This window comes from Doryrhamphus excisus, chromosome 6, assembly GCF_030265055.1.
Source record: "Doryrhamphus excisus isolate RoL2022-K1 chromosome 6, RoL_Dexc_1.0, whole genome shotgun sequence".
NCBI lineage: Eukaryota > Metazoa > Chordata > Actinopteri > Syngnathiformes > Syngnathidae > Doryrhamphus > Doryrhamphus excisus.
Genome location: NC_080471.1, coordinates 9,996,704 through 10,022,843, shown reverse-complemented (window position 1 = coordinate 10,022,843; position 26,140 = coordinate 9,996,704). Strand labels below are relative to the sequence as shown.

General features: G+C 40.5%; 3 protein-coding genes across 17 annotated transcripts in view; 1 reads left to right on the top strand and 2 right to left on the bottom strand.

The window, feature by feature from the left end:
• Positions 1-7,004, bottom strand: part of LOC131130813 (transcription factor SOX-6-like) — a 119,026-nt gene extending 112,022 nt beyond the window's left edge. For 2 of the 3 annotated variants that reach the window (XM_058074832.1, XM_058074834.1), the window contains exon 1: positions 6,674-7,003. The gene's annotated coding sequence lies outside the window, so the exon portion shown is untranslated. Of the gene's footprint in view, positions 1-6,673 lie in introns of all 3 variants that reach the window. The other variant, XM_058074833.1, reaches the window with a different exon arrangement.
• A 989-nt stretch (positions 7,005-7,993) lies between these two features.
• Positions 7,994-12,583, top strand: c6h11orf58 (chromosome 6 C11orf58 homolog). 4 transcript variants are annotated; one of them, XM_058076566.1, is made up of 9 exons: positions 7,994-8,137; positions 8,494-8,553; positions 8,685-8,745; positions 9,350-9,565; positions 9,636-10,613; positions 10,898-10,981; positions 11,818-11,878; positions 11,947-12,056; positions 12,196-12,583. In XM_058076566.1, the coding sequence occupies exons 5-9, from the start codon at positions 10,560-10,562 to the stop codon at positions 12,412-12,414; spliced, it is 528 nt and encodes a 175-aa protein (XP_057932549.1). In that variant the 5' UTR covers positions 7,994-8,137; positions 8,494-8,553; positions 8,685-8,745; positions 9,350-9,565; positions 9,636-10,559; the 3' UTR covers positions 12,415-12,583. The 4 variants fall into 4 exon arrangements, with proteins under 4 accessions (XP_057932549.1, XP_057932548.1, XP_057932551.1 ...); XM_058076568.1 differs by having other exon boundaries at positions 7,995-8,132; XM_058076565.1 differs by having other exon boundaries at positions 8,685-9,565.
• A 1-nt stretch (position 12,584) lies between these two features.
• plekha7a (pleckstrin homology domain containing, family A member 7a) overlaps positions 12,585-26,140 on the bottom strand; it is a 100,272-nt gene continuing 86,716 nt past the window's right edge. For 9 of the 10 annotated variants that reach the window (XM_058076554.1, XM_058076558.1, XM_058076563.1 and 6 more), the window contains 13 exons: positions 23,740-23,820; positions 23,517-23,666; positions 23,222-23,323; positions 23,010-23,121; positions 22,785-22,915; positions 22,452-22,646; positions 22,255-22,333; positions 22,079-22,176; positions 19,896-20,135; positions 14,613-14,777; positions 14,402-14,535; positions 13,985-14,115; positions 12,585-13,579 (listed from right to left, as the gene is read on the bottom strand). In XM_058076554.1, coding sequence (XP_057932537.1) covers positions 13,542-13,579; positions 13,985-14,115; positions 14,402-14,535; positions 14,613-14,777; positions 19,896-20,135; positions 22,079-22,176; positions 22,255-22,333; positions 22,452-22,646; positions 22,785-22,915; positions 23,010-23,121; positions 23,222-23,323; positions 23,517-23,666; positions 23,740-23,820 — 1,656 coding nt within the window. In that variant the 3' untranslated portion in view covers positions 12,585-13,541. The remainder of the gene's footprint in view (positions 13,580-13,984; positions 14,116-14,401; positions 14,536-14,612; positions 14,778-19,895; positions 20,136-22,078; positions 22,177-22,254; positions 22,334-22,451; positions 22,647-22,784; positions 22,916-23,009; positions 23,122-23,221; positions 23,324-23,516; positions 23,667-23,739; positions 23,821-26,140) is intronic. The other variant, XM_058076555.1, reaches the window with a different exon arrangement.

Below are 26,140 nucleotides of genomic sequence, written 5' to 3'. Positions count from 1 at the left end.
GCCTTCCACTAGAAGAAACAACCACTTCCACTGTGTCGCTCAGATGACATTTGTTTGCTTTCTTGATGACATTTGATGTTTCAAAGTCAGTAGGGTTCTTGCTGTCGCCAACAGACAAGACACACACGGAAAAGAATGAAAAGAATAATAAAAAAGCTTTCATTTAAAAAAGGTTGCCATTTTAGTGTACACTGTATGCACCTCTATGAAAAAAGCAATTTTTTTAAAGTAGAGAAAAGTAGAGAAAAGTTGTAATTTTACATGTAAATTTGTAATTTCGACAAGAATAAGTAAGAATTTGAATGAGAAAATAATGCAGTTTTTGTCTGAAATAAGTTAGAATATTGTGTGAAAAAAACACTGATGTGAAAAAAGCATTGATATGATAAAAAGAAGAAGAAAATTAGCATTCATTAATTTTCTACTGCTTATCCTCACGAGGGTCACAGGAGCCTATCCCAGCTGTCTTCGGGCGAGAGGCGGGGTACACCCTGGACTGGTCGCCAGCCAATCACAGGGCACATATAGACAAACAAAAAAGGTACAAAAGGAAAAGGTAAAAAAACAACAAACAAACAAACTTTCCTGATGAAAGATGAGAGTCTAATGTTTCCTTTGGTATATTCCACATCTATATAGCCCAAGAACACCATATTCTGTGCGCTTTGAAAAAAATCTGTCAAAATTGTCAAAAATGTCCGGTACCGAGAGGGACGCCTTTTGAGAAATGGCTGGGATGGAATGAGTTAATAAGACCCTGTCCACTTGGGAACGCTCCTGGGGGAGTGGGATTAAAAATTGCGTCCACACAATGTCATTTCAGTAATCGTCACATCCACACAAACAAAATCAACAAAACGGTGACGGCAAACGCGCTGTTTTGTCTGGACTGAAGTGACATTTCTTCTGCAGGGCAGTTGGAGTCTAAGACTAAAATATCAAGAGAATGCGGCTGCAGCACAATTGCACCATTGTTGTTGTTGTTGTTTTTGTTGTTGTTAACAGCGTGTACTTGTTCTTTTGGTCATGTGATGGAGATGTGGCGTCATCGTTTTCAGAAAGTAGTGGTTTGCTTGTCTACATGGCAACAACAAGCCGGCGGTATCGGATTTTCTCACTCTGGAAGCCATTTTCAAAAAATACCATTTCAGGGTACCCTGACTGTAGCGCTAAAATACTTTGAATTTGTGGAGTTTGCATGTTCTCCCCGTGCATGCGTGGGTTTTCTCCGGGTACTCCGGTTTCCTCCCACATTCCAAAAACATGCTACGTTAATTGGCGACTCCAAATTGTCCATAGGTATAAATGTGAGTGTGAATGGTTGTTTGTCTATATGTGCCCTGTGATTGGCTGGCCACCAGTCCAGGGTGTACCCCGCCTCTCGCCCGAAGACAGCTGGGATGGGCTCCAGCACCCCTGCGACCCTTGTGAGGAAAAGCGGTACAAAATGAATGAATGAATGACATGTCTCCATCAATTCTGGATATATCATATATACATATTGTACATACATTGTACTAAAATAATAATAATAGTTATAAATAATAAATGATTAATTATCAATTAAATAACTACTTGAAATATAATTAAATAGGTAATATTACAGCATTGAATATAATAAATAATGTAAAAAAATAATATAAAAAATATTTGTAACTGTATGAAATTATTTTTTTATATATTACTTTACAGTAGCCTATATAGTATTTTTTAAAGGAGGACATTTTTTTCTAATTCTATTTTTTTTTACTGTTTTTCATCAGAGGGGTTGCTGGAGCCTATCCCAGCTGTCTTTAGGTGAGAGGCGGGGTACACCCTGGACTGGTGGTCAGCCAATCACAGGGCACATATAGACAAACAACCATTCACACTCACATTCATACCTATGGACAATTTGGAGTCACCAATTAACCTAGCATGTTTTTGGAATGTGGGAGGAAACCGGAGTACCCGGAGAAAACCCACGCATGCACGGGGAGAACATGCAAACTTTTTTTTTAAATTTAAATTAAAAATGTTATAAAATATTTGCATTGTTGTTTGTCCAGACTCTAGTGGCAGCCTGTATATTAATCAGGCGTGGATGTACAGATGTTAAGGATATATAGCAGGGAAAAAAACAACAAGAATCGGACATCCTTACTACATTCTAGCTTGTTTACTTCTACAGTATGTGGGTTGCTGATGTTGACACTTGTGTCTTTTTTCATGTGTATTTTGGACAAGTGCACATACAGGTTGTGCCAGGAAAGGTAAAAACAAACTGATATCAGACATGGATCATTTCAAAGTGTAAATAGGAAAAAAAATACAATCAGATACAGCCACTAAATCAGAATTGGCCATTGGGACCTGCAGTGTAAATGCAGCCTCAGTAAGCACACACACTCACAGACACACACACACACTCACACAGATAAATAAATGTTCATTGAGCAGTCTTTCTTCTGGTGCACTGAGGACTACAATTTGGGTGTGTCCCTGAGATAAGTATAGGCCTCGTAATGTGCACTTACGTACCAGGCAGGGAGAAATACTTGTGACTAAATGTTTCATTTGTGTTTGTACAACACATGTCCCATCCCGGCGGCCTGCTGTCCTTCTCAAAGACAAATAATTAGGGACTTGTCTGCAAGCTTAAAACGACAGAAGTGAACGACACATGATATATAATTAAAAAGAACAACATAGAGAGTGACTTAATCTGTCACAGCATGCTTATGAGGACAACATGTCATGTCCTCGATGGAATTACAGGACGCTGGAAGACATCCCATAACAACAGGGTGTTCCTAAAGACTATACACATGTAATACTGTACGTATACTGTACATATACATTTTACCAACAAAACTTTTCCATTTCATCATTTGTCACTCAGAGTTGAAGTTAGCACAACAACACGCATGGCAACGACACTCATCATCCCATTCTCACGCACAACAATAATAGGTATACAATTATTAACTATTTCACTTAATACAAGTATTATAACCTTAACATTTAACTTTATTCTTTTTAATCTACTTTTATATTCCATAGCATATTTCCTTTATATGATTATAAAAACATTGTCTTGTGAAAACCTCATGATACAAAAAATTCAGAATACGAAAAAGATTTTGAAGAAATTTCCGTCCCGTTTCACACAAAAACATTCAAAATACGAAAGCAAAAATCCAAGTCCCACCCTGAAATTGAAGCGGTCCGCCTAGAATTCATTTGGTAGCATCACGTGAGAGCTTTGTTGTGTCCTCCCATTGGCTATCTGGGTTATCTAACAGGGTGACGTGGCCAAGTGTTCAATATCGAAAAGCTCTCAGTCATTGTCTTACGTTTTCGTGCTGTGAATGTCGAGGGAAAATAACCATTGGTCCTCAAAAATGAAGTGATTTTTTTTTTAAGTAGAAAAGTTAAGTTTGGTAAACTTTTGTTTGATATTCTCCTCCATCATCAAACTCACCTGGAAAGGTAAAGTATTTTTCATTCGTATTCATTTTTCATGTATTATTTTCTCATTGTTTTTAACATTTGTGTAACATGATACGTTATCATTAAAGAACAGATTCCTTTCCAGTGGCTACAATATTTATACTTTATATGACTGAATTACGGCAAAATTCCAACATACGAAAGCCCTTCCGAAACGAAGTAATTTCGTATCTCGAGGTATCACTGTATATTGAATATATATTAGATTTTTTATTAATTTTTAAATATTTAATATCTACATATTTATGTTATTTTTGTAAATATTTATACATGTAATTAAACATTTTTGTATAATGATATGTACAGATGTAATGGACAACATGTACATGACTTTAGATGCTATTATACAATTAGACACTATTATATGCTCTACAGCCACAATAAATATATTTGTATTTTATAGATTCATTTTAATAGATATATTTTTTATATTTTTTATTTTCATTATTATGTTGAAAAATTATTTAAATAACTAATATATTAACACTATTATACACTCTGCAGACACATTAAGTATATTTGTATTTAATTGATTCATTTTTATATATTTCACTTTTTTTATGTATAATGTATTTTTACTCGTCCAGGCCCGAAGACAGCTGGGATAGGCTCCAACATACCCCTGTGACCCAAGTGAGGATAAGCGGCATAGAAAGTTTTTTATCATGTATTAATTGTCGTCATTGATTTGAACTATTCAGCTTTTGCTAAGACAACAATGCTGACTGTCAGAGAGGTATGCATTCCACAACATGTTTATTATTGCGCTGGTCGCTTGTAGAGCTGCATGGAGAGGGTCAAAATATTCAAAGCAGCTGTCAGTGTCAGACGGAGTAGTTCTTCACCGCTGCTCCCAACCACCAATCCGTCAAACATTGTAAAAATTAGCATCTTTTTATTTCCAAGTCCCAAATGAGACGCCACATTTGATATGAGCCTCTGGCTAGAATTAAAAGTAAAATTTAAAAAAAATCTAAAAATTTGGGGACCGTTTTGATATAGTAATATTTTTATGTGAAGAAAAACACAGCCAGCCTGTCAGCTTTGAGTTATTAGCATCAACAATTCAACTTTACGCTTGATGTTTTTTTTACATTGTTGCTGCGGGCCAAACCCGGACCCCATGCCGCACTTTGGACACCATATAGCATATCGCAACCACGTTTAAGAAAAATGTATGCTGGGATGTTTAGAGAGCGCACTGATTGTGAGGACAGAGGTGGAGAAAAAAAAAGGAGGCGCATGTTGTGTCAGACAGCATCCAGAGAGGAGCTATGCAGGCCAGGGGGCCTAGGGGGGCCGCGGGGCGGGGGGGACAATGTGCTGAATTGGCAGCCTATATATAAGTCTGCCATTTGGACACACTAATGCCACTTTACCTTATGAGGGAACGGCAGCCTGCAGCACCTGCTCCTAACAAAATGCCATAGCAGATCAACTTCTGACACCCCCCAACGCCACCCCTCGGATTGTTTTTCACACACACACACACACAGCGCATGCACACAGAGGGGAGCGTGTGTTGCTGCTGGGCTATAAATTGTCTCCTCCAAACAATTAAAAGGTGGCTGAAGTCAACAGAACAGCCAATTACAGCAGACTTGTGTGCAACATTGAAAGCCAGACACGACACGGCCAACCTTTTTGCACACGTCTACATGTGCAAAAATGAAAACAAACGTGCAAGAGTCTTATCTCGCCACTGTAGTGCGTCTCTGCGTGAGGGACCACCCCGAGGAGACTGTTATCAGCTGCCTCCAGGCCCCCCTTGTGTCCTCCTGTACCCTCACCAGAACCAGGCTGAGGCTGAGGGACCGTGTGCACCCCCCCACCCCACCCCTACACAATGATGCACCGCTGCATCACAACTCCTACAAAGTTTCTGTTATGTTTGACATGCATTCTGTTAGGGTCAACCACTGTGACCCCCTAAAGAGGGAAAGCTCCTAGGATAGGACCCCCCGCCACCTCAACACCCCCTCCTAATCCCAGTGTTCTGGTCCCTATTAGATTCCTGTGCATGGACCTAAAAGTGTCACCAAGCACGTCCAAGTGGGTCAGCCTGCATGAAGGTGTCCAATATCAATTTTAATCATGCAATATGCATTTTTTTGTTCATGTATACCAAGTAAACATTAAATACATTATATATTATATGTGTCACTAAAATAAATGTAACTTCAATGATATCCTAAATAAAGATGTTTTGCAGCTACTAATTAGTTCGTTTTTAATAATTTTTATGGCTATTTTCTTTTAACTGGTGACACTGCCGCTCCATTTTAACTGAAATGTAAGACTTTTATCCTTAATAGGATTAGGATGACAATACTAATAAATATTTCTAAGTGGTGTTTTTTTTTTTTTTTTTTTACTTTAGCTGTCGAGAGTGACATGGTGATTGTTTTTATTGAACACTTTCAAACTAAAAATGTACTTATTTGTACATTTATATTTGGAGTATTTGGACTTAAAAATACTAAATATTGATGTGGTTAATAGTGACATAATAAGTGCTGTCATAAATATTTTATGTACAACATTTTGACGTCAATTTCAGATGTTTATTGGTTAATAGTTGCATAATGATGGTGATTATAAACATTTTCATGTACAATATTTTATTTTCAGTTTAAGATATTGAGTTGATTAACAAAGCGAGAATAATGATTATGAATAGTGATTAGAAACATTGTGCGTACAATATTTTGACTTCGATTAGAGGTGGCTATTTTGGTCAATTATGATTATTATTATTATTATGTAGAATATTTTTATTTGTTGAATTGGAGACATAATAATAAAAATTTTAAACTAATGCTTTAATAAGTGTATTTGGTTAAAGTGAGATAGTGATAGTGATAATGAACATTGAGATGTTATTTTGGTTAATAATGCCATAATAATAGAGATTCTAAACATTTGTTTGTACAATATTGTGACTTACATTCTAGATATGAAATAATAATAGTGATTATAAACATGTTTACAAACTTGAGTCAGTTGTTTAAAGTTTGAATTGAAGGCTTGCTTATTTTATTGTACGGTTTAGCGTTCATATATAGGAGAGTTTTATTACAGGTTTCATTGAATATATGCAATGCATATAAAGAGTTACTTTGTTTATGATTGTTGCCATTTTAAAACAACATGTAAGGCGTGACTTAGTAAGCTTTCTTACCTGTTGACTTGTGCGCTCTCCTGGGGACGTCTGGAGTGGGGGGTGCTGGGGTTCTGGTTGGAAGTACTGGTCCAAGCTGGGACACTTTTGAGGTGGACTCAGAAGGCAAAGACGTCCAGTAAAGTCACCATGGCCAACTTTTGCTCAACAAGTCCTCAATGAGTCGGAGCTGTGCTGACGGAGTGCCGGCTGGGAGAGTGGGTCACAGCCTCGCTCGCTGCAGGTTCTGCAAGGTTCTACGAGGTTCTCCTTGCAGAAGTTATTCCCCGTCCTGCGCGGCATGGACGTGAAGTCAGTCAGAGTGTGTCCCGGTGACGGATGAAGACACGCAGAACAGATAAGACCTCCTCCTTCGCTCTCATTGGGGGACAACTCCACATCAACTTCTTCTTTCTTTGGAAATAAAAAGGCTTTCTTCGCTCTTGGCGATGGAATTAGTCTTCGTTTTCTGCGTGGAGGAGTCCAAATAATTTATAATTAAAAGAAAGACAATATAAACTGTCCATCATGTCAAATGTGCTTCCCTCGTGGTGTTTATTATCGTCTTTCATGTTTTGTATGAAGAACTATTTTCAAATCAAATATACAATAAATGTCATATAACATTAAATATGATCATGATTAAAATAATCATTAAAAACAGACTTATTTAACGACAAATGTGTCTCGAGTTGAAATACTGAACTTTAAAGGAGCCTAGTTAAGGATTACGCTTACGACAGCGTCATCTAGCGGCAGCTTGTAGCAGTGTAATCCATGTTATGCTTTAAACATGGTCTGTAATACGCTATTTTAATATTGTAGATTAAAGCGTTGACGAATATCATTTAATTCACACAAAAAAGTTCCAGTATGTCCTATAAGTCCTATTTACTGGACAAGGAACAATATGTTGTTCTACGGGGAGAGTTCGAGTCCAGGGCCAATCATTGAAGACAAATCATAATAATTAAATTATTACAAAATTAAATAACGTCAAACGCAAGTGTCACAATGTATAACAATTATGATAGTTGAAAATGTTATATTGTAATATTAGACTTACTCGACTGCTATCTTGTGGTAGTTTGAAGGTACGCCATGTACGTACTATAATGATATAGTGAATTTAAACATCCAGGTGGAAAAAAATAGTTTATAAAGATTATAGACTTACCTTTGGTATTTTAAATATATTTCATATTGCTATTGTCTTCTTGGTAAACATGATTTATCTTTGACCATTCTGTTTAAGTTTAAGCTTAGTTTAAAGAGCTTTAGTGACACAATGCAACCACAGGGGGCAGCAGAGAAGAAATCAAAATCACTGCTGCAGTGCGACCGCAGAATAAGATGAGCCGGAAGTCACTAAACATTCTCTGCCAGTACATGGCGATATTTTTTATATTGATGAAAACGTAAAAACTTAAAATGACTTCCCCAGACAAAGAACACGCAATTAAACGACCAGTGTCTCCAGGTGAAGTGAGTTAAATGTTAGAAATGTATCTTAATCTGAAGCGGATGATTACTAGGGCACAGTTAGCTTCGCGTTAGCTTGTTGGCTAACGTACAATACATTACCAAAATCGTGTTAGTAAGGAACCTAATTACTCCACAGTTAAACAAACAAATAACATTAAATATATTTAAATCAGCATTTGTTGTACTTGGTAGTTGATGTCGTTGTTATTCATTGACTTAACAGCTTATATGAGCTAATTTGTTCTAATGCAGTTATTATTTTGTAACTATGTAAAACGTGTTGGTTATCTGTGTGGAAAATGTGCACAAACATATATGTCGGCGTGAGTGACCGTTAGGAGTGTTTGTACCTGCAGGTTGACCTGGGAAATAATAAAAGAAAGCACAAGTGTGTACAGCTGGTGGGAGCCTCCAAGGTGGGTCTCATTCACCTTTATTTACTTTTTTGTTGACGCAGAGTTGCTCTAATTACGACTTCTCCACAGCCACCAAGGTGGACATTCAGTGACATTGGTAATAAAGTCTTTGTTTATGTCCTCATCCTTAGAAAGAACACACTGGGCGTCTTGTCATTGGAGACCACAAGTCAACATCACATTTCTGCAGCAGTAAGCAAAATGCCCCCCTTTTCCACCATGGGACCTTTTTTAGTTACCTGGGGGTTTAAAGGGAAAACTGCACTTTTTTGCCCATCATCCACAATCCTTATGTGAGACATAAACACATATATGTTCTTGATTATTGTTATTATTTAAATATATAATATTGGACATACTTAATCCTCTAATGTCATCTGAAAAAGTCACTAATGCAATAATTGGACTTAATCAGTGGCGCTGATTCTCACATAGTCTGAACTAGTTCATGTTCAAGTTCTTTTTTTACAAATATGTTGCGTTCAGTTCAACATTCTTAGAAAATTGAATGTGTTCAATGAACACGTTAAAGGTTTTTGATAAATCTTCCTGGGATTTTGGTGGAAAAGGGGGCTATACCTAAAAAAATACTTAAATGTGATGTGTTATATCAGGGTCTTTTTTACATACTGTTCCCTTGTAGCAGCAATGACAGTGGTGGTTGTTGATGGTTGGTTTCATTGAATGGCAATGTGATTGTAGCTACAGTAAGACTTAACACTGACAAAGATATTAGTCCAGAAGCTGTCACAGAAACAGTCTCTTCTATTCAAACTTCTGCACCACCATGGGCAAGACCAAAGAGCTGTCAAAGGACCTGAGGGACAAGATTGTAGACCTGCACAAGACTGGAATGGGCTACAAGACCATCAGCAAGACGCTTGGTGAGAAAGAGACCACTGTTGGCGCAATAATTCGGAAATGGAAGAAATACAAGACAACAGCCAATCTCCCTCGCTGTGGAGCTCCATGCAAGATTTCACCTGGTGGCATAAGGACGATCACAAGAAAGGTCAGAGGCTGGCGCAGAATTACAAAGGAGGTGCTGGTTAATTATATTTATCTTTTTGTCATGTCCACAGTCTCAGTCACCAGCAGAGGCTCAGAGCAAAGGGATGAAAGAGCCCAAGATGCATCCCAGCGGGAGCAGCAAGTCTAAAGATGCACAGCACAAAGTTTATGATCCACACCCAAAAGAAACGACAAGGCAAAATGACAAAACTGTCAGAGTGGGAGAACTGAATGCACAGAAATGTACAGAATAGCCTTTGTGAAATCACTGTAGCCGGGGGGGTGTTACCTTTTGTAAAATAAAAAACACTAAAAATATCTATGGTTGAAATAGTGGTTAAAGTATGCTTGTTAATGATGGCACCTATAGTGCGCCCTCTAGCGGCAGTTTGAATACACATCATCCATGCTGTAAAAATGAATGCAGAAAGCTACCAATTAACATAAGTTAAGAGTACAAAATGTTTTTATATTTTCCATTTGTCGGACACAGAACCATAGATGGTCATCTACAGTGGGCGTTCAGGTCCGAGCCTATCAATGATTATAATTAGTTTTTAAAGAATTATGCTACATGTATGTCACGTTGAAATCTACTACAATTAAAAAACATGCGTATTTTAGTTATCACAGATAATCGCCTGCCACCTGGTGGTTTATGCTAAGCTACATTAACCTTGTGATCACTTCAAACTTCTGAGGCAGAACATAATGTAAATACAATAAATTTGTATATGAATATTAAAAGCTTATAGATTTAACAATGGTATAATTCTGAGGGCCTTGAGGTGTTTTATTTGTTTTCCTGACATGTACCTGACTAGTGTGTAAAGTGTAGTGATATAATCCAACCAGAGGCGGCAGCATAAAAGTCACCGAAAGCACCGCTGCAACAGCAAAGGACGATGAACCGGAAGTGACGAACAAGTCGTTGCTTGTACATGGCAATTTTATTGTGTTATTTATGTGACAAATAAGAGAGAACGCTTTTTAAAATGACTTCTCCTGACGGAAAACATGGAACTAAACGACCGGCATCTCCAAGTGAAGTGAGTTAAATTAGAAAGTCATAGTCATCAGCACATAGAAGCAGACGATGACTTGGCTACGGCTAGTTTCGTATTAGCTTGTTGGCTAAAGTCTAATACATGCATTTGTGATAGCAGTAAAGAGTAGGTAGTACATACCAAATGCATTAGCAATGTCTTTACTTAAAAGCTTAGACGAAGTCATGTTAACTCATGATGTAAAAATGTGTTGGTTTTCTGTGTGGAAAATGTGAACACACGTCTGTCGGTGAGAGTGACCGTTATTGGGGTGTTTGTACCTGCAGGAAGAGTCCACGCAGTGGGCTTCAGCTGACCTGGGAAGTGACGAGAGGAGGCAGAAATTTTTACGGTTAATGGGAGCTTCCAAGGTGGGTTTCATTCCACATTTCTTTGCTTATTTATTGACCCAAATGTACTCTTATTACTACTGCTTTACCGCCACTAAAGTGGACTGAGGTGGGCAGATCGACAGTGTCGACAAAAGGGGTTGTACAGGTGGTCCTCTATGTACGACGTTATGTTTTGTTTTCCCGTAAATTAATAAAATGAGTAGTGTTCTCACAGCACGCACTGGCGGAACACCCGTCACGTGCACCAATATGTAAATATTATCAAATATGTACTTTGACATTGTTGATTTGTTCATAAATACGCAGATTAAAAACTGTTGATACATAGGTTTTGTAAAAAAATGTTCTGTGTTTTATTTTGATGATAATCTTAATTAGTTAAAAAAAAGTGTCCCTGTAGTTACCGTCCATCCATTTCCTATGCCGCTTATCCTCACTTGGGTTGTGAGTGTGCTGGAACCTATCCCAGCTGTCTTCTGGCAAGAGGCGGGGTACACCTTGTACTGGTCGCCAGCCAATCACAGGGCACATATAGACAAACAACCATTCACACTCACATTCATACCTATGGACAATTTGGAGTCGCCAATTTTTTGGGAATGGAAATGCACGCACTAGGAGAACATGCAAACTCCACACAGAGATGCCCGAGCAGAGATTCGAACCCACGCCATCCCGATCTCCTGACTGTGTGGCCTACATGCTACACTCGGTCACCATACGGCTGTCTTGCAGTTACTTGGGTGAAAAATGAATAAAGGAATATCGAGCCAATACCACAATTTGCAGTGATACCCACCCCAAGTGGGCATGCATTGACATTAATAATAAAGTGTTTTCTCTTTTCGCCTTAGAAAGAACACACCGGACGTCTGGTCATTGGAGACCACAAGTCAACGTCACACTTCCGCAGCGGTAAGAAAACTAAACTGAAACTAATCCATTTGATGTGTTTATGTTGTGCTGGTGTGTGTGTTCTGCAGGGAACGAAGACAAGAAGATCAACCAGCAGCTGGAGATGCAGTACCAGCAGGGGATGGACGGCAAGCTGTCGGGGCGCAACCGCAGACACTGTGGACTGGGATTCAGCGAGGTGAGGTGTCGCTCTGACATAAAAGCAGGACGCTGCCCTTGTTCTTTTCGATGACATCATTGACCTTAAAGCTGCTTCTAGACTCAACTTGCAACATGAATATGGACCGACGATGTCTGCGTCTTTTTCTTGTCTGCAGTCCGATTCTTTTGACGCCCCGCCTGTAGAGAATCAGAGTGAAGCGCCACCAAAGCCAGAGACGTCTCCGAGTGAAAGCAGCGAGTGTAAAGTGTCAGAGGACAACGTTGGTCATCCAAACCAAAGAGAAACCACAACGGAAAAGGACAAAAGCGTCCCAGAGAGGGGGGACCCTGAACGCAAAGAAATGTACAAAATGTCCTTTGTGAAGTCATCGTAGGCGGGGTGAGGGACATTTGTTGATTGGTGACGTGTTCACCTGTAGGCCAATCACAGCCATTTTTTATGATTTCTTTAGCCCGAGTGATTGATGCTGACGTTTAGGTTTTTTTTCAGTGACTCCCTTTTATTTTCCTTATTGCTAAAAATAATAAAAGCACACACAGTAACTTGTATTATACTCATGTTTATTTTGTAAAGTGAAATATTCATTACTTGAATTGTCATTTAGTAGCAAAGACAAGCTGTGACCACGAAGTGACGCTACAAGCTGATCAAACAACTTGACAAAAACTAAAGTGTGTCCTATGCAACTTTGTGTTTGCCTTTAAATGACAGAAAATCTTTTGGTTGTCGTATGAAAGTCATGTGACTATGGCTTCCCCAAAATGGTAGTGTAGCGATGTCATTTCAAAAGACCTTTTTTGCATTAAAACATTTATTTTCTACCGCTTATCCTCACAAGGGGGTCCTGGAGCCTATCCTAGCTGTCTTTGGGCGAGAGGCGTGGTACACCCTGGACTGGTGGCCAGCCAATCACAGGGCACATATAGACAAACAACCATTCACACTCACATTCATACCTATGGACAATTTGGAGTCGCCAATTAACCTAGCATGTTTTTGGAATGTGGGAGGAAACCGGAGTACCCGGAGAAAACCCACGCATGCACGGGGAGAACATGAAAACTCCACACAGAGATGGCCGAGGGTGGAATTGAACCCTGGTCTCCTAGCTGTGAGGTCTGCATGCTAACCACCCTTACACTGTGCAGCCGCATTAATTTTTATATGTGTGTTCACAAGTGTGTTTAAAGTTAACATTCATTTTGGACATATTTGTAACAATAGCAAAAATGTTATGCTAAAAATACTCAATAAATCCATCCATCCATCTTCTATCCTTGCTAGGGTTACGGGGGTATGCTGGAGAAAACCCACACGCTCACAAAATTGTGTTGTTGGGTGTGTGATGTCTTCCACCACTGTATGTATCCTCCATCATTTCAATTTAAACACAATTGGCTTCTTGTGTATTAAAACTGAATTAGAAAGCATTTGTTAAATAAAAGTATAAATGACTGCATATAGAAGTGTTGAAATTGGATGTTTTCCCAAGAGTCTCCTCTAGGTGGCAGTAGTGGTGACAGCAGCAGCGGCTTTAGCTGAGGAGAAGAATATTGAGTTTTATTATACGACGATCTTCATGTGGATGATTGACAGGTGGCAAGGAAACGTTAAAAAGGGATACTTTCATTTGTCATCTGAACACCTGACATAAGCCTGTATTATCACTTTCAGCCCAATCCACCCACTTGTTTTTATGTTATTATATAGTATAATATCCTATTGGCTGTAGATCACAATGAGGCATGTTTTGTTTTTTTTATTTAGTAGTCTTCTGCTCCTTTGTGTATAATTGTATTTTGGGTATAACAAAAATCTATGTTCATGTACAGTATATATCCTGTGTATAGTCATGTTGCCAGGTAGTGAAGACACAGAAAACCTGCAGGCATTCATCATCATCATCATCATCATGATCATGATCATGTGCAGCCATCACTAACCTGCCACCTGTTTGCTCTTCTGTGATGCCTCTGTAGCCAATGCATGCGATGCGTTCATGATCCTCTCCTGCTGCTGCAGAACCAGGTCCAGCTCAGTCAGATCCAATGGTGTCGACTGCAGGTTCTGAACACTGTGGACACAAAACATCAATAAAACACATCAGAAATAAACAAGCGCCATGGATCCTTAGATTCTTTGTACAGGGTGTCCCGAAATACTGGACCCAAAATGCATTTATTAATAAATCGTAAATATATTGATATTTTTTCCAACAGAAATGTTATGTATGGATATGCGTTGACCCTCCACATTAGGTACAGCATTGTTAAATAAACGAACGCCATCCTGATGATCTTTGGAAAGGCCGAATGAGTGTTTGTATTGGGACCTCATGAGACCTCTGGACTGTGTCCTACTTGGACTTGCTGAGCAGGTTCTTGATGCGTTGAGTGCGGCGGCTCCGTTCCTCCTCTTCCTCGGGGCTCAAAGGCTCCTCAGGGTCCGGCTCCAAGTAACGCTCCGGGATGGGAACCTTCTGAGGTTTGGAAAGCTGCGAGCAAACCCAAGAGTCAAGATGGAGGACGCTGACTCACCATCATCATCATCATTGCCATCATCATGTCTGACCTCTCTGCTGATGTCCAGGTCATAGTCCAGAGGTTCCATGTCCGTCTCTCGGACCAGCGTGGCCTTCGCTGTCACCCACTGACCACTCTGCTTCTCTCTTCCTTGGCTCTGACCTTCATCACTTTGACCTTCAGCCCCCAGCCGTTCCTCGCGCCAATCAAACACCTGGAGGAGAATTTTGACATACAGTAAATGAATAATTTGTAAAAAGAGACACTTTTTCATCACAAGGACTTTGGACAGGGGTGTCCGAAGTGAAGCCTGTGGACTATTACACAAAGAAAGATAAATTGTAAAAGTTTATATCTGTAACTAATTTTTCTTTGAATAATTTTACTCCTGTACAGTGGTTAGGATGTTGGCCACACAATCTGGGGTCAACTCTGTGTGGAGTTTGCATGTTCTCCACATGCAGGCGTGGGTTTTCTCCGGGTACTCCGGTTTCCTCCCACATTCCAAAAACATTCATTCATTTTCTACCGCTTATCCTCACGAGGGTCGCAGAGGTGCTGGAGCCTATCCCAGCTGTCTTTGGGCTGGTGGCCAACCAATCACAGGGCACATATAGACAAACAACCATTCACACTCACATTCATACCTATGGACAATTTGGAGTCGCCAATTAACCTAGCATGTTTTTGGAATGTGGGAGGAAGCCGGAGTACCCGGAGAAAACCCACACAGAGATGGCCGAGGGTGGAATTGAACCCTGGTCTCCTAGCTGTGAGGTCTGTGCGCTAACCACTAACCACTCGCCCACCGTGCCCCCATTCCAAAAACATGCTAGGTTAATTGGTGACTCCAAATTGTCCATAGGTATGAATGTGAGTGTGAATGGTTGTTTGTCTATATGTGCCCTGTGATTGGCTGGCCACCGGTGGCATAGAAAATGTATGAATAACTTCATAGCACTTCACTGTCTCACAATGCAGCAGCTTTCTGGAGGATGACAACATTTAATATATTAAAAATGTCCGCCATTTTTTTCAGTATGTAGCCATCATAGGAAAACATGTGGACACCCCTGGCTTAGGAATAGAAATATGTGCGGTTTACATAAGCCAACATAGTGTACATAGGCAAGGCGCGTGGCAGCTATTGGGAGACCAAGACAAGTTACATCTGTGGAAGTTCATCCCTGGATTATTTTGGTGTTTAAACTATGATTTCTTTATCATTGGGCAGGCACAGGATAATTAGTATCCTTTTCAAAGATTATTATAACGAGTGTTTTAGTACATTTGTGTGTGTGTGTGTGTTACTTGTGAGTAATCATCCAAAGCCATGCATGCGTCCTCCTGGTGCAGCTGCAGCAGCGGGTGTTTCTCTGCTTGCGTTGAGGATAGAGGAGGACGACAGAGAGAGAGAGAGAAAGCATGCAGACCCATGTGGGCCAAAAAGGGGGGCCAAAAGGGGGCCAAAGGCCACTAGGATTAGCAAGAAGACGGCCAGGAGGCGCCTGGGAAGCGAGACACATTCTCGTCTTTATTGTGAAGGGCTCATCTCTAAAACTTACACACAGTTAGGTGGTGCTGCAGCGCACGCGTCTAACATCTCTGCTAGGTTTTCTACTTGTCGGGACGTAGCTAATGCTAATGCTAGACTTAGCTACCATTGTTGGCCTATCATGACATCGGGACACAACAATTCCAACTCTTCCAAAGTCTGACTTCTTCTTCTTGTGCTCTGCACACAAAGAAAGTAAATGTATCATCATAAAGTCTATTTAAGCTCATTTCCCTTTGGTCCGCTCCTTCTTACAACTTTATAAGATATATCATCTGTTTTATTGCATTTTCAGCTCAGCTGCTTCAACCTGATTTTTATGATGCATTAAGACAACCAGCTTCCAAACCCCCGTGGATCCATAAAGATATTTCTTTCTCTTGCTTAAAAAGATGCTGGAATTCATAACATAAAAATATACCGGCGTTGAGGATGATTAAATATTATGTCTTATATTTGCAGTAACGTTAGCATCTTTAGCATCATCAGCAGAACTACACCTTGCACTTCCTGACCCAACGTTGGCTGTGGATGCTGAGATGTGCTGTGTCTCAATTGGCGCACTTCCAAGCCTCGTCTTTGGACTACACAAGTGGGTAATAGACAATGTAGAGAGGAGGCAGTGCTGCACGCCTGCCTCCATCAATAGCTGCCATCTTGGCTACCTAGCGGAAGGGAAGGGACGAGAGGTGATGGCGTAATCTATACCTCAATTGGTATCAAAGCACGCCAGAAAGTCATTTTTACGGGGAAAGAAGAAAGGGAGCAATAAGGAACTAGAAAGTCATTTTTACAGGGAAAGAAGAAAGGGAGCAATAAGGAAAAGTACGAGGGACAAGAAGAAAGGGGGATGAAGAAAGAGGAACAATAAGAAGAAAATAAGGGAAGAAGAATGGACAACAAAAGGAAAAGAAGGTGGAAGCAAGAAGAAGGGTGAAAGAAAGCAGAAAAGAAATAGAGGGAAGGAAAAGAAAAGGAGGATGAAAGGAAGGAAAATAAACAACCTTTAAAACGGAAGAAGAAATAATGACAAAAGGAGGAAAGGCGAGGAAGAAGGAAATCAAAGAAAGCACCAAGGAAAAGGAGGAAGGAAGAACAAAAAGAAAAGGGGAAGAAAGAATGACAGAAGGGAGGAATGAAAAGGAGAGGAAGAAATGAAAGAGAAAACAGAAAGGAAAAGAAATAGGAAGAAGGAAAGCAAATAAAGAAGGAATAGGAAGATGAAGAAGAGGAAGGAAGAATGAAGGGCCAGAAAGAATGAATGAGAAAGAATGAAGAAAAGGAGGAGGAAGGTAGAAGGAAAGAAGGAAGTAGTAAGGAGAAGAAAGAGGAGATGAAGGCAGAAGGAAGAAAAAAGGGGTAAATATTCTAATTGTCAATTCCAGTTAGTGCACGGTGTATCCTGATAAGTACTGATAACTACTGCTAAGTACTGCTAAGTATTCCATTTGAGACACAGCCATGTTCTCGAGGAGAAACCTGAAAAGAAATAAACAAATGTGGGACAATGGACAGCTTCTAATCATAGACGTACAGAATACGCCAAGACGCCTCATTGAGCACCAAATCCTACGCTCGATCGACGCAACCACCATATTGGATGTGGCAATAGCCAACAGGGGAAATGCCTCATGCATGGGATTGTACCAAATAGATTAGTCCAGACCAGGTCTAATAGGGGATTACCATTCACAGCTAAAACTTAAAAAATACTTTGGATTAGATTTGTCCATTATGGCATCATTTGAATTGATATGATTTCATTTTTCATGCTAATTTGTTTCCCAAATGTAGTAGTGTGTGTGTGGCTTGTAGAAAGTTCATTGCATTCACTTGCAGTAGTTTACATGGCAGCTCTGCCACATCCAATATGGCGAACACGAACACGCATCACAGCAACGGGCCAACCCACTCAATGGGGCGTCTGGGATTATAATCGCTGTTTAGCCACAGATAGCAAACAAAGGCGCCCTCTTGTGGCTGTGAGTAGCATAGGGATGATTAGAGCAATCCGATTGGACGCTTACTAAGTGCTTTGTAGGTCCCCGTTTCTAAAAAAAAAAAAGATTAAAAAATGATCAACTGTGTGCAGAATAAAACATTTGACTCCATGGCTGCCACGTAAACATGTGCTAACGCTAGTTCAGCATTTGTGCTTGGCCGTGTCCGTCTTTAAAAGCCATGCCAAAAACGTCAAATTAGTAAGGAAGGCAAATCGGGTGGAGTGAAACAAGGCACTTGGATTTCACATGAAGAAAAGAACGGCGAGGAAGGGGCGGGGTTGGGAGTGTTTGATAATGATTGGACCACCAGCAGTTCCTGTCCTGGCCTACCTGAAAACATTCGCTAGATTCTTTTTCTATATTTTATATTGCAAATCTCTAAAAATATATTTTTATATATGTGTGTGTGTGTGTATATATATATATATATATATATATATATATATATGGTATATATATATATATAGGGCTGTCAAAGTTAACACGTTAATGATGTGTCAACGGAAATTCCCGGCAAATTTTAGGATGCGCGATTAATGTGCACTCCTCCTATTTGACCCTCGGCCCCCGCCGCAGTTTGATTGAAGCACGGTAACTCTGTTGCCACAAGCTGGAACAAATAATGATGGGAAAAGAGTATTTAGACTCGTATTAGTATAGTACATATAGATTCATATAGTATTTAGTATTTTGAAGTTAGCTTCAAAGCCCTGGTATATGGCTCTTGTAGTGAGACCAAATATTTGAATCTACTGTCGCCGTGTCATGGAGTGCATGCCCTGCCAGAGACTGGAGCAGTGCAGGTATTGTTTATATTGTCATATACAATGCTACCTTGGCATAAGAGTGGCCCAACTAATCAGTATTTTTTAAATTTTTATATCCCTCTGATTTTTGCATTGAACTACCAGCTAAATTGGCGTTCAAGCTGCTATTGATGGACTGTCAATGTGGTGACCGTGGCTGAAGTCCAGTGTTTTGCTAGCGTTAGCGATTTAGCATGGAACTACTATGGAACTAGTGATTATATCTTACCTTTATGCATTGCCACATAGTATCAGCATACAAAATATGCTATGAAAATACATCCAAATACACCCATACAGCCCTCTTTGCATCGGAGAACGGTGTGTCGCTGCGTTCAATGACTGTCGAAAAAGTAGGACGAATCGTAAATCGCATTAAACATTCAAAAACTGTGGAAATAGTTAGAGCATTGTAATAAATTATTTACTGTAAAAATGATTAATTTCTATGTATTTTAATATGAGATTTCCCTGACTCATTAGAGATAAAAACTTATTTCCATCTGTGATAATGAGATTAATTTTGAGTTAACTTTAGAAAGTGTGATTAATCACGATCAAATATTTTAATCGATTGACAGCCCTAATATATATATATATATATATATATATATATATAATATACACACACACACACACAGTGTTCTACTGAAAATATCCACCAGGAGATAAATAAAATATGTTAGCGACCATTTCTCTCGCCTCTCTTGATTACATTCGGCGTTGGGTCAGTGGCGTCCCACCAGGAGGCAGCAAGACCGCAGCAGGACGCAACGAGATCCTTTCAAGTCCATAATAAACTGTGCTTTTTAAAGCGTTAACCAGGCTAGCTCGTAGCTTGTTAGTTTGTGCGTCCGTCCTGCTAGCGCGTTAGCATCCCTGCTAGGTGGTTGCGTTCTGCAAGGCGGCACCGGAGCGGGGGAGGCGGAGCTTCCTGCCTCCGCCGTCATGGGGTGGAGGTAACGTACGGAGGCGGGTGGGTCGGACGCGCTGGAAGGCATCCGGGGGGAGGAGGAGGCTCGCCGGGTGGGGACACTGAGTGAGGAGCGTTCGCCCTGGCTGAGGTTCCTTTTGCGCTCGCGGACCAGCGCCCTCTGGTGGCGCTTCATACGCTCCAGCTGTTCCTCGGCGCTCATTCGGCTGCGGGGCTGGACCGAATACTGCAGGGCCTCTGAGGACAGACACTCCAAGGCACTCCTAGGTCTCTCCTGCTGGGACACACATGATGATGGTGATGATGATGATAATGGCGGTGGTGGTGATGAAGGGAGCACAAATGAGTGAGAGTGCAGGGAGGTGACAGTAAACAAAGAGACATAATACTGTAGCTCATGGCAAGATGAAGGGTGAGCAGGAGAAACAAAAACACCAATAAGCAAAATATAATATCAACCATTAAATAAACACCCGCTATACCCGCATTTCAACATTCAACAAGCTGGCACCATGACTTTTGGAAGTAGCTTTTCACATGCCATGGTGCCAAACAAGCACTAGTCAACAAATATGTGACATAACTAAACCTACCCACTGAACTGTCTGGGAAGTAAAAAAGGAAGCACATAATCTTTAATATCCAATGTTTTATCGTTCATAGTACATATTGTATATCACATATCCTTTATTTACGTACATTCTGGGTGTCTTAAGTGAAAGTTACTACATGCACGGGATCTGCAATTTTGGGGAATTTTGTTGGCTGTGGCCAGCATGTACAGGAAGTAGAGTAGTCAGTGTGGGCATCGTACGAGGCTCGTGCAGCCCACTGACTTCGATTGCAAAATGGGAGTTCTGGCTTCCTATAGCACCTACAGCTATCGTGACGGGGAGAACCGGAGTGTACAGCGGCAAGAGCCACTCGTTATGGTGCATTAAGTTGCATTAAATCTGGACTATCTCCATCAATATTTACCATCTACCTCATATCATACACCGAGCCTCAATTGTGCTGTGCACAAGTCTGCATCTCATCTTGTATATATCTTGTATATTTAAAGCTTCCCTGCAACTTATTTCAACTGTCTTTTTTACTTTTAGTATACTTTTTTAACTTAACTATTGCACTGAAAGGAGAAGCTCTCCAATCTCGTTGTACATCTTGTATAATGACAATAAAGGCCATTCTGATTCTGATTAATGCTGGATATGCTATGTGAACAGCTGAAGTGCATCCACATCTACAACTCAGGCAGTCATCTGCCACGGGTTTTTAAAAAAAAATGTATTCTACTTTCTTATTTGGCTGCACGGTGGTTGAGTGGTTAGCATGTTGACTACACAGTCGGGAGATCGGGAAGACATGGGCTCGAATCTCTGTGGAGTTTGAATGTTCTCCCCGCGCGTGGGTGGGTTTTCTCCGGGTATTCCGGCTTCCTACCACATTCCAAAATTGGCGACTCCAAATTAATATATCTGCAATATGTCTGCTCCTGCATATGCTTTTGTGCAATACTATGTGTATGTTTTGGATATCTTGCATATATCTTGTTAAATTGTCTATTTTACTCTACTTTTGTATACTTTTTTTTAACTTGACTACTGCACTGAAAGGAGAAGCTCTCCAATCTCGTTGTACATCTTGTATAATGACAATAAAGGCCATTCCATTCCATTCCAAATTGTCCATAGGTATGAATGTGAGTGTGAATGGTTGTTTGTCTATATGTGCCCTGTGATTGGCGGGCGACCAGTCCAGGGTGTACCCCGCCTCTCGCGACACTAGTGAGGATAAACGGAAAATTGATGAATGGATGGAATTTCGTTATTTGATGTGGTATGTGGTATTTAAACTGGTCCTGAAAAAGGGACACAAGCCCATGTATCAGATTGTATTTTTGATATTTTTTACAGATCAAAAAGACAAACAATTCCAGGTGGACTGTTAGAATGACAAGTGTAAAATACTGTGTGAAAAATACTGTCAAAAATATACAGTCTGGCTCCCTGGCCAATTTTGTTAAGTCATGTGGTCCGCGAGTCAAAAAGTTTGCCCACCACTGCGTAGGCGATGGCTTTCCTATTATTGGCTTTCCTATTATTGGGTGTTGGACATCACTGATATTGACTTCATACAACGTAAACAACAATGAACATGTTCATCAGATATCAGAGCCCACAGTAAAAAACTAAGTCAAGTGAGGTGATGACTCACCCTGTCCACAGAGGGATTCGGGCCTCTCCTCAAGGTGACAAAGGAAGAGACGGCGTCCGAGTGGTTGAGTCGCCACGACGTGCCGTACAGACCCGCTGCTCCATCAGCAAATGAGTTGAAGATATAAAATCAGACCAAATGATTCAGAAGCAAGTGTATAGTTTTTAACGAAATACCTTTACTGTCTAAATGCTGGTAGTCCAGGTGACTAATGCCTGGCAGCTCTGGTTCACTCAGGAAAGAACGCAAATCAGTCTGGAAGCACACAAAGAGTCCATAAAGTGGACATTGTAAATTCAGTCTATTTATTTTGTCGGAAGGCTATGAAAATGTGATATGAAATATGTGATATCAAACATGAGTTGAAGTGTACCTTAAAGTCGCCATTGACAACATACTGGCCGCTCTCACGGTCCCTCTTCCTCTCGTCAGACTGGCGTTTCAGGCCTCGCACAGATGTGTGGCGAATGACCGACGCCTCCTTGGGGAGGGGCGGCACCACGGGGGGTGTTTCCTCGTAGTCGTAAAGGCGAGGGAGCGGCGGCCGAGGCGGAGCGCCATCCTCTGCCTACATGTTCGCACAGCCAGTTACAGTATATTAGTAATAATAATAATAATAATAATAATAATAATAATAAGTGAGGCGAGCTGCTCCCTTCACCTTTGACCACTGAGACCTTCACAGGTTCTGCGATGCGTCACTTACCCACTTTGGCACGGTGCTGTGAGGCAATGTTTGGGAGTAGACGCTGGGGATGGAGCTACGAGGAGGAGGATGGACATCTGCACTGTAAGAAGGCACGTTGGGCTCCGACACTGAAGGCACTAACTTCCTCTCTAGTGTCAACACAAAGTATGTGAAACTGCAAAATCCTGCCCTGTATTCATAAGAGTTAATGATCATAAAGTGAATGCAATTATGGATTCTAACCTGGGTTGTGCACAGAGTCAATAGTAACTTTGTAGTTGGCTTTGCTGGCGCTAAGTCCTGCCATCACATCCTCGATCCTCCACAGCTCACGCTTCATCTCAGTTTTCTCTTGCTGCATCGCAACACACACACACGCACGCACACGCACACTTCATTTATAGGGATCAAATCATGTTTGGCGTGACACTTTGTGCTACAATACCGGGCTTCACCTGTGAGGTGGCACTGAGGTTCATGTGTGCCTGCAGTGCTGCCCTCAGCTCCTCTACTGAACTCTCCAGCCAGCCGTAATCCTCCCAGGCGTGCGTCATTTCCTGTGGAGCATCACAGCAAGGTGCACCGTCAACCTTTTGGACACTTTTATAGTATGCTTCCAGCATTGTGGAGATGTCCCTCCTTCACCTTTCACAATAGTTGTGTTTGTATGATGCTCCAATTGTATGATGCACAATGATCTCACAGAATTGATGACAAATGAATAAGAACCATATTGTTTCACGTAGATACCGTGGAGAGTCGTGATATCTGCGCCCTGATGGAGACCAGGTCTTCTTGTAGTAACCTTTGCTGGTAGGCGATCTTGTGAACATGTGCAGGCTGCTCCTGATACAGCTCCATTTGCTGGTGGGACACATCCAGCACACTCTCCAACTTGTCCTGAGGGGATGTGTGGAGGACATTAAACATGTCCGATCAACGGCATCGGACATGCTGCTTAATGAGCATTCACCTTGTCCTGCTTCAGAGAGCTGATCCGCACTTCCAGGTCCTTCAGGATCTTGTCTTGCTCACACAAACGACTCAGCTTCACCTGCAAACACGTTGACCTGAGTGTGCAGCAATGAATTTGTCCCAAGATAATCCCGAGATTAAGCAAACATTAGGTTGAAATACGGCTAAAGTTACACAAAACATCAGCGTTCAAAACAAGCAAGAGGTGTTCTTTTTCTCTGGCTTTTTGTGTCTTTTGTCGCTCCAGTCATCCCTCTTTCACAGCGGTTAATTGATTCCAGACCATGATAAATTAATTTCCATGTTATAGAATTCAATGTTAATTAATGGGATATGTTAGAGCAGGGGTCGGGAACCTTTTTGGCTACAAGAGCCATGAGGACCAGATATTTTAAAATGTGTATCTGTGAGAGCCATATACATTTTTTTAAACATTGAATGCAATAAAATGTGTGCATTTATATGTAAGACCAACAGTTTTAGATATAATGGGCTCTAATTACGTAGACCAGGCACACTACCCCACGCCAAGGGGGTGTGGCCAGCACACTTTTGTGAGCAGCGCAGTGTCCAATAATAAATCAAATACTTGCTGCCATTAATGCAACTTCTGCTGCTGCATGGTTTTGCACCGTACTCCGTATATTTCATTCTTTTGGCCATCTTTGCTAGAAGGCTTGGTTCTGCAGCTTTAGCTAGGTGACTATTTGACTAAAGGAGGAAAGTTTACATTTACATCTCAATGACCAAGGTAGACTACAGCATTACCCAGTAATAATCGAGTTTTGGTGTTTGACCTGGAAAATATCATCAAGAAAGATAGATATGGTCGGCCGTATTACAGTAGAAAATAGATGGACGGATTAAAATGCATAAGAAAGTTGTTGATTTTTAATATTTTTAACAGTGATTTCTGTGATGTTTACTTTAAAATGTTAGCAAACATACATTTTTATTGTGGTAAATGCTTGAGAGCCAGATACAGTCATCAAAAGAGCCCTACCTGGCTCCCGAGCCATAGGTTCCCTACCTCTGTGTTAGAGTATAGAAAGCAAGTTTTTAAATGCCTTTTTCTTATATTATAATGAAACCTGGTAATTTCAAACACCAATTCATTTCAAGGGAACCTTTTTAATTGTCTTTTTCAAGGAATGAGGTCAAGGGGTGCTGAGATAGCAAAGAGATATCAGGCATTTGTGATGCTAACCCAGAAAGAAGAAGAAGGGACAAATGGGGAAAAAGACAGCGATACATGAAAGAAGAAGTGCGTTAACGAGCTGCCCTAAGTGAAAGAGAGAAGGGGGGGAGAAAAATGGTGGTAGGGAATAAATCAAGACCGGGCCAGTGCTACAGAGACACCACCTCAATCTCCTGAAACCCCAGAAAGTCAGTGTGAGCCAGGGCCGTCCAGGTTAGATCACTGGAAGTTTAGCTTATAATAATTTGTCCAAGTTATTATTCCTTGAAGTGCAAGTATCAACTAACTATGTAGTTTATATCCCCCGATGAAATACATGGTTGTAACAATGTTATGTAGATGGATTATTGACAAAATATTGTCATGACTATTTTGTATTTCAGGCAAAAGCCTCAAGGGGAAAACAAATAACAGAACAAACAAATAACAAATAAAAACAACAAACAAACAAATAAAAAACAAGAAAATAAAATGTCAATGTCCACCCAGTCAGTTTCTAGTTTTATGAAAATAAAATAGTTATAAAATAAAATCATTTATTATTTATAAAGGTATTGTGGACCAAATAGTACTTTTAAAAAGTTTGACCATATATCCTTTGTTGTTTACATTTTATTCAGAAATGAAACTGCCATATTGCAGATTTTATATATGAGCAAAACTTTTGCCCTAATTTAATCATAAAAAAAAATAAATCCATTAACTAATATACAGTATTAACATTATTTCCCAGAGGAAAAATGTTTTTCCTAGTCCAAATAAATCAGCGGTTAAGCGTTTAGAAAAGCAAACAAATGAGAGTATGACCAGCCTTCCTGTAAGGATTGTGTTGCTCCTCTGTATTGAGTCCCTCTGCAGGTAGAGGAGGTGAATACAGAGAGAGGATGCAGCCTGGCTGACACGTTGAATTACAGCCAGGGAGGGAGGGAGCGTCATTAATAAAAGTGTGATTAAGCAGGAGCAAAGGTTGCATCACTTTATCAGCCTGAACGTGCTTGTAGCAATGTTGTAACACAGCGCTTGTCTGTGCAAGAGTCTGCACTAGACACCGTATGAATAATTGATCCAGCCTTTAAACACAGTGCTGCTTTGAATCGAACCCAGCTCATAAATATGTACCAAGTATTTGTCTATGTCAGACAGCGAAACATTTAACTAAATATTTATTCTTGTGGATGGATCTAGTTTGCAGTGAGAGCTG

What these genes read in the sequence shown, in the direction of transcription:
- c6h11orf58 (XM_058076566.1), top strand. Translation starts at nt 10,560, where the DNA reads ATGACTTCTCCTGACGGAAAACATGGAACTAAACGACCGGCATCTCCA. An exon ending in GACCGGCATCTCCAAGTGAA is followed by an intron (nt 10,614 to 10,897) that starts GTGAGTTAAATT and finishes TTGTACCTGCAG; the next exon opens with GAAGAGTCCACGCAGTGGGC. An exon ending in GTGGACTGGGATTCAGCGAG is followed by an intron (nt 12,057 to 12,195) that starts GTGAGGTGTCGC and finishes TCTTGTCTGCAG; the next exon opens with TCCGATTCTTTTGACGCCCC.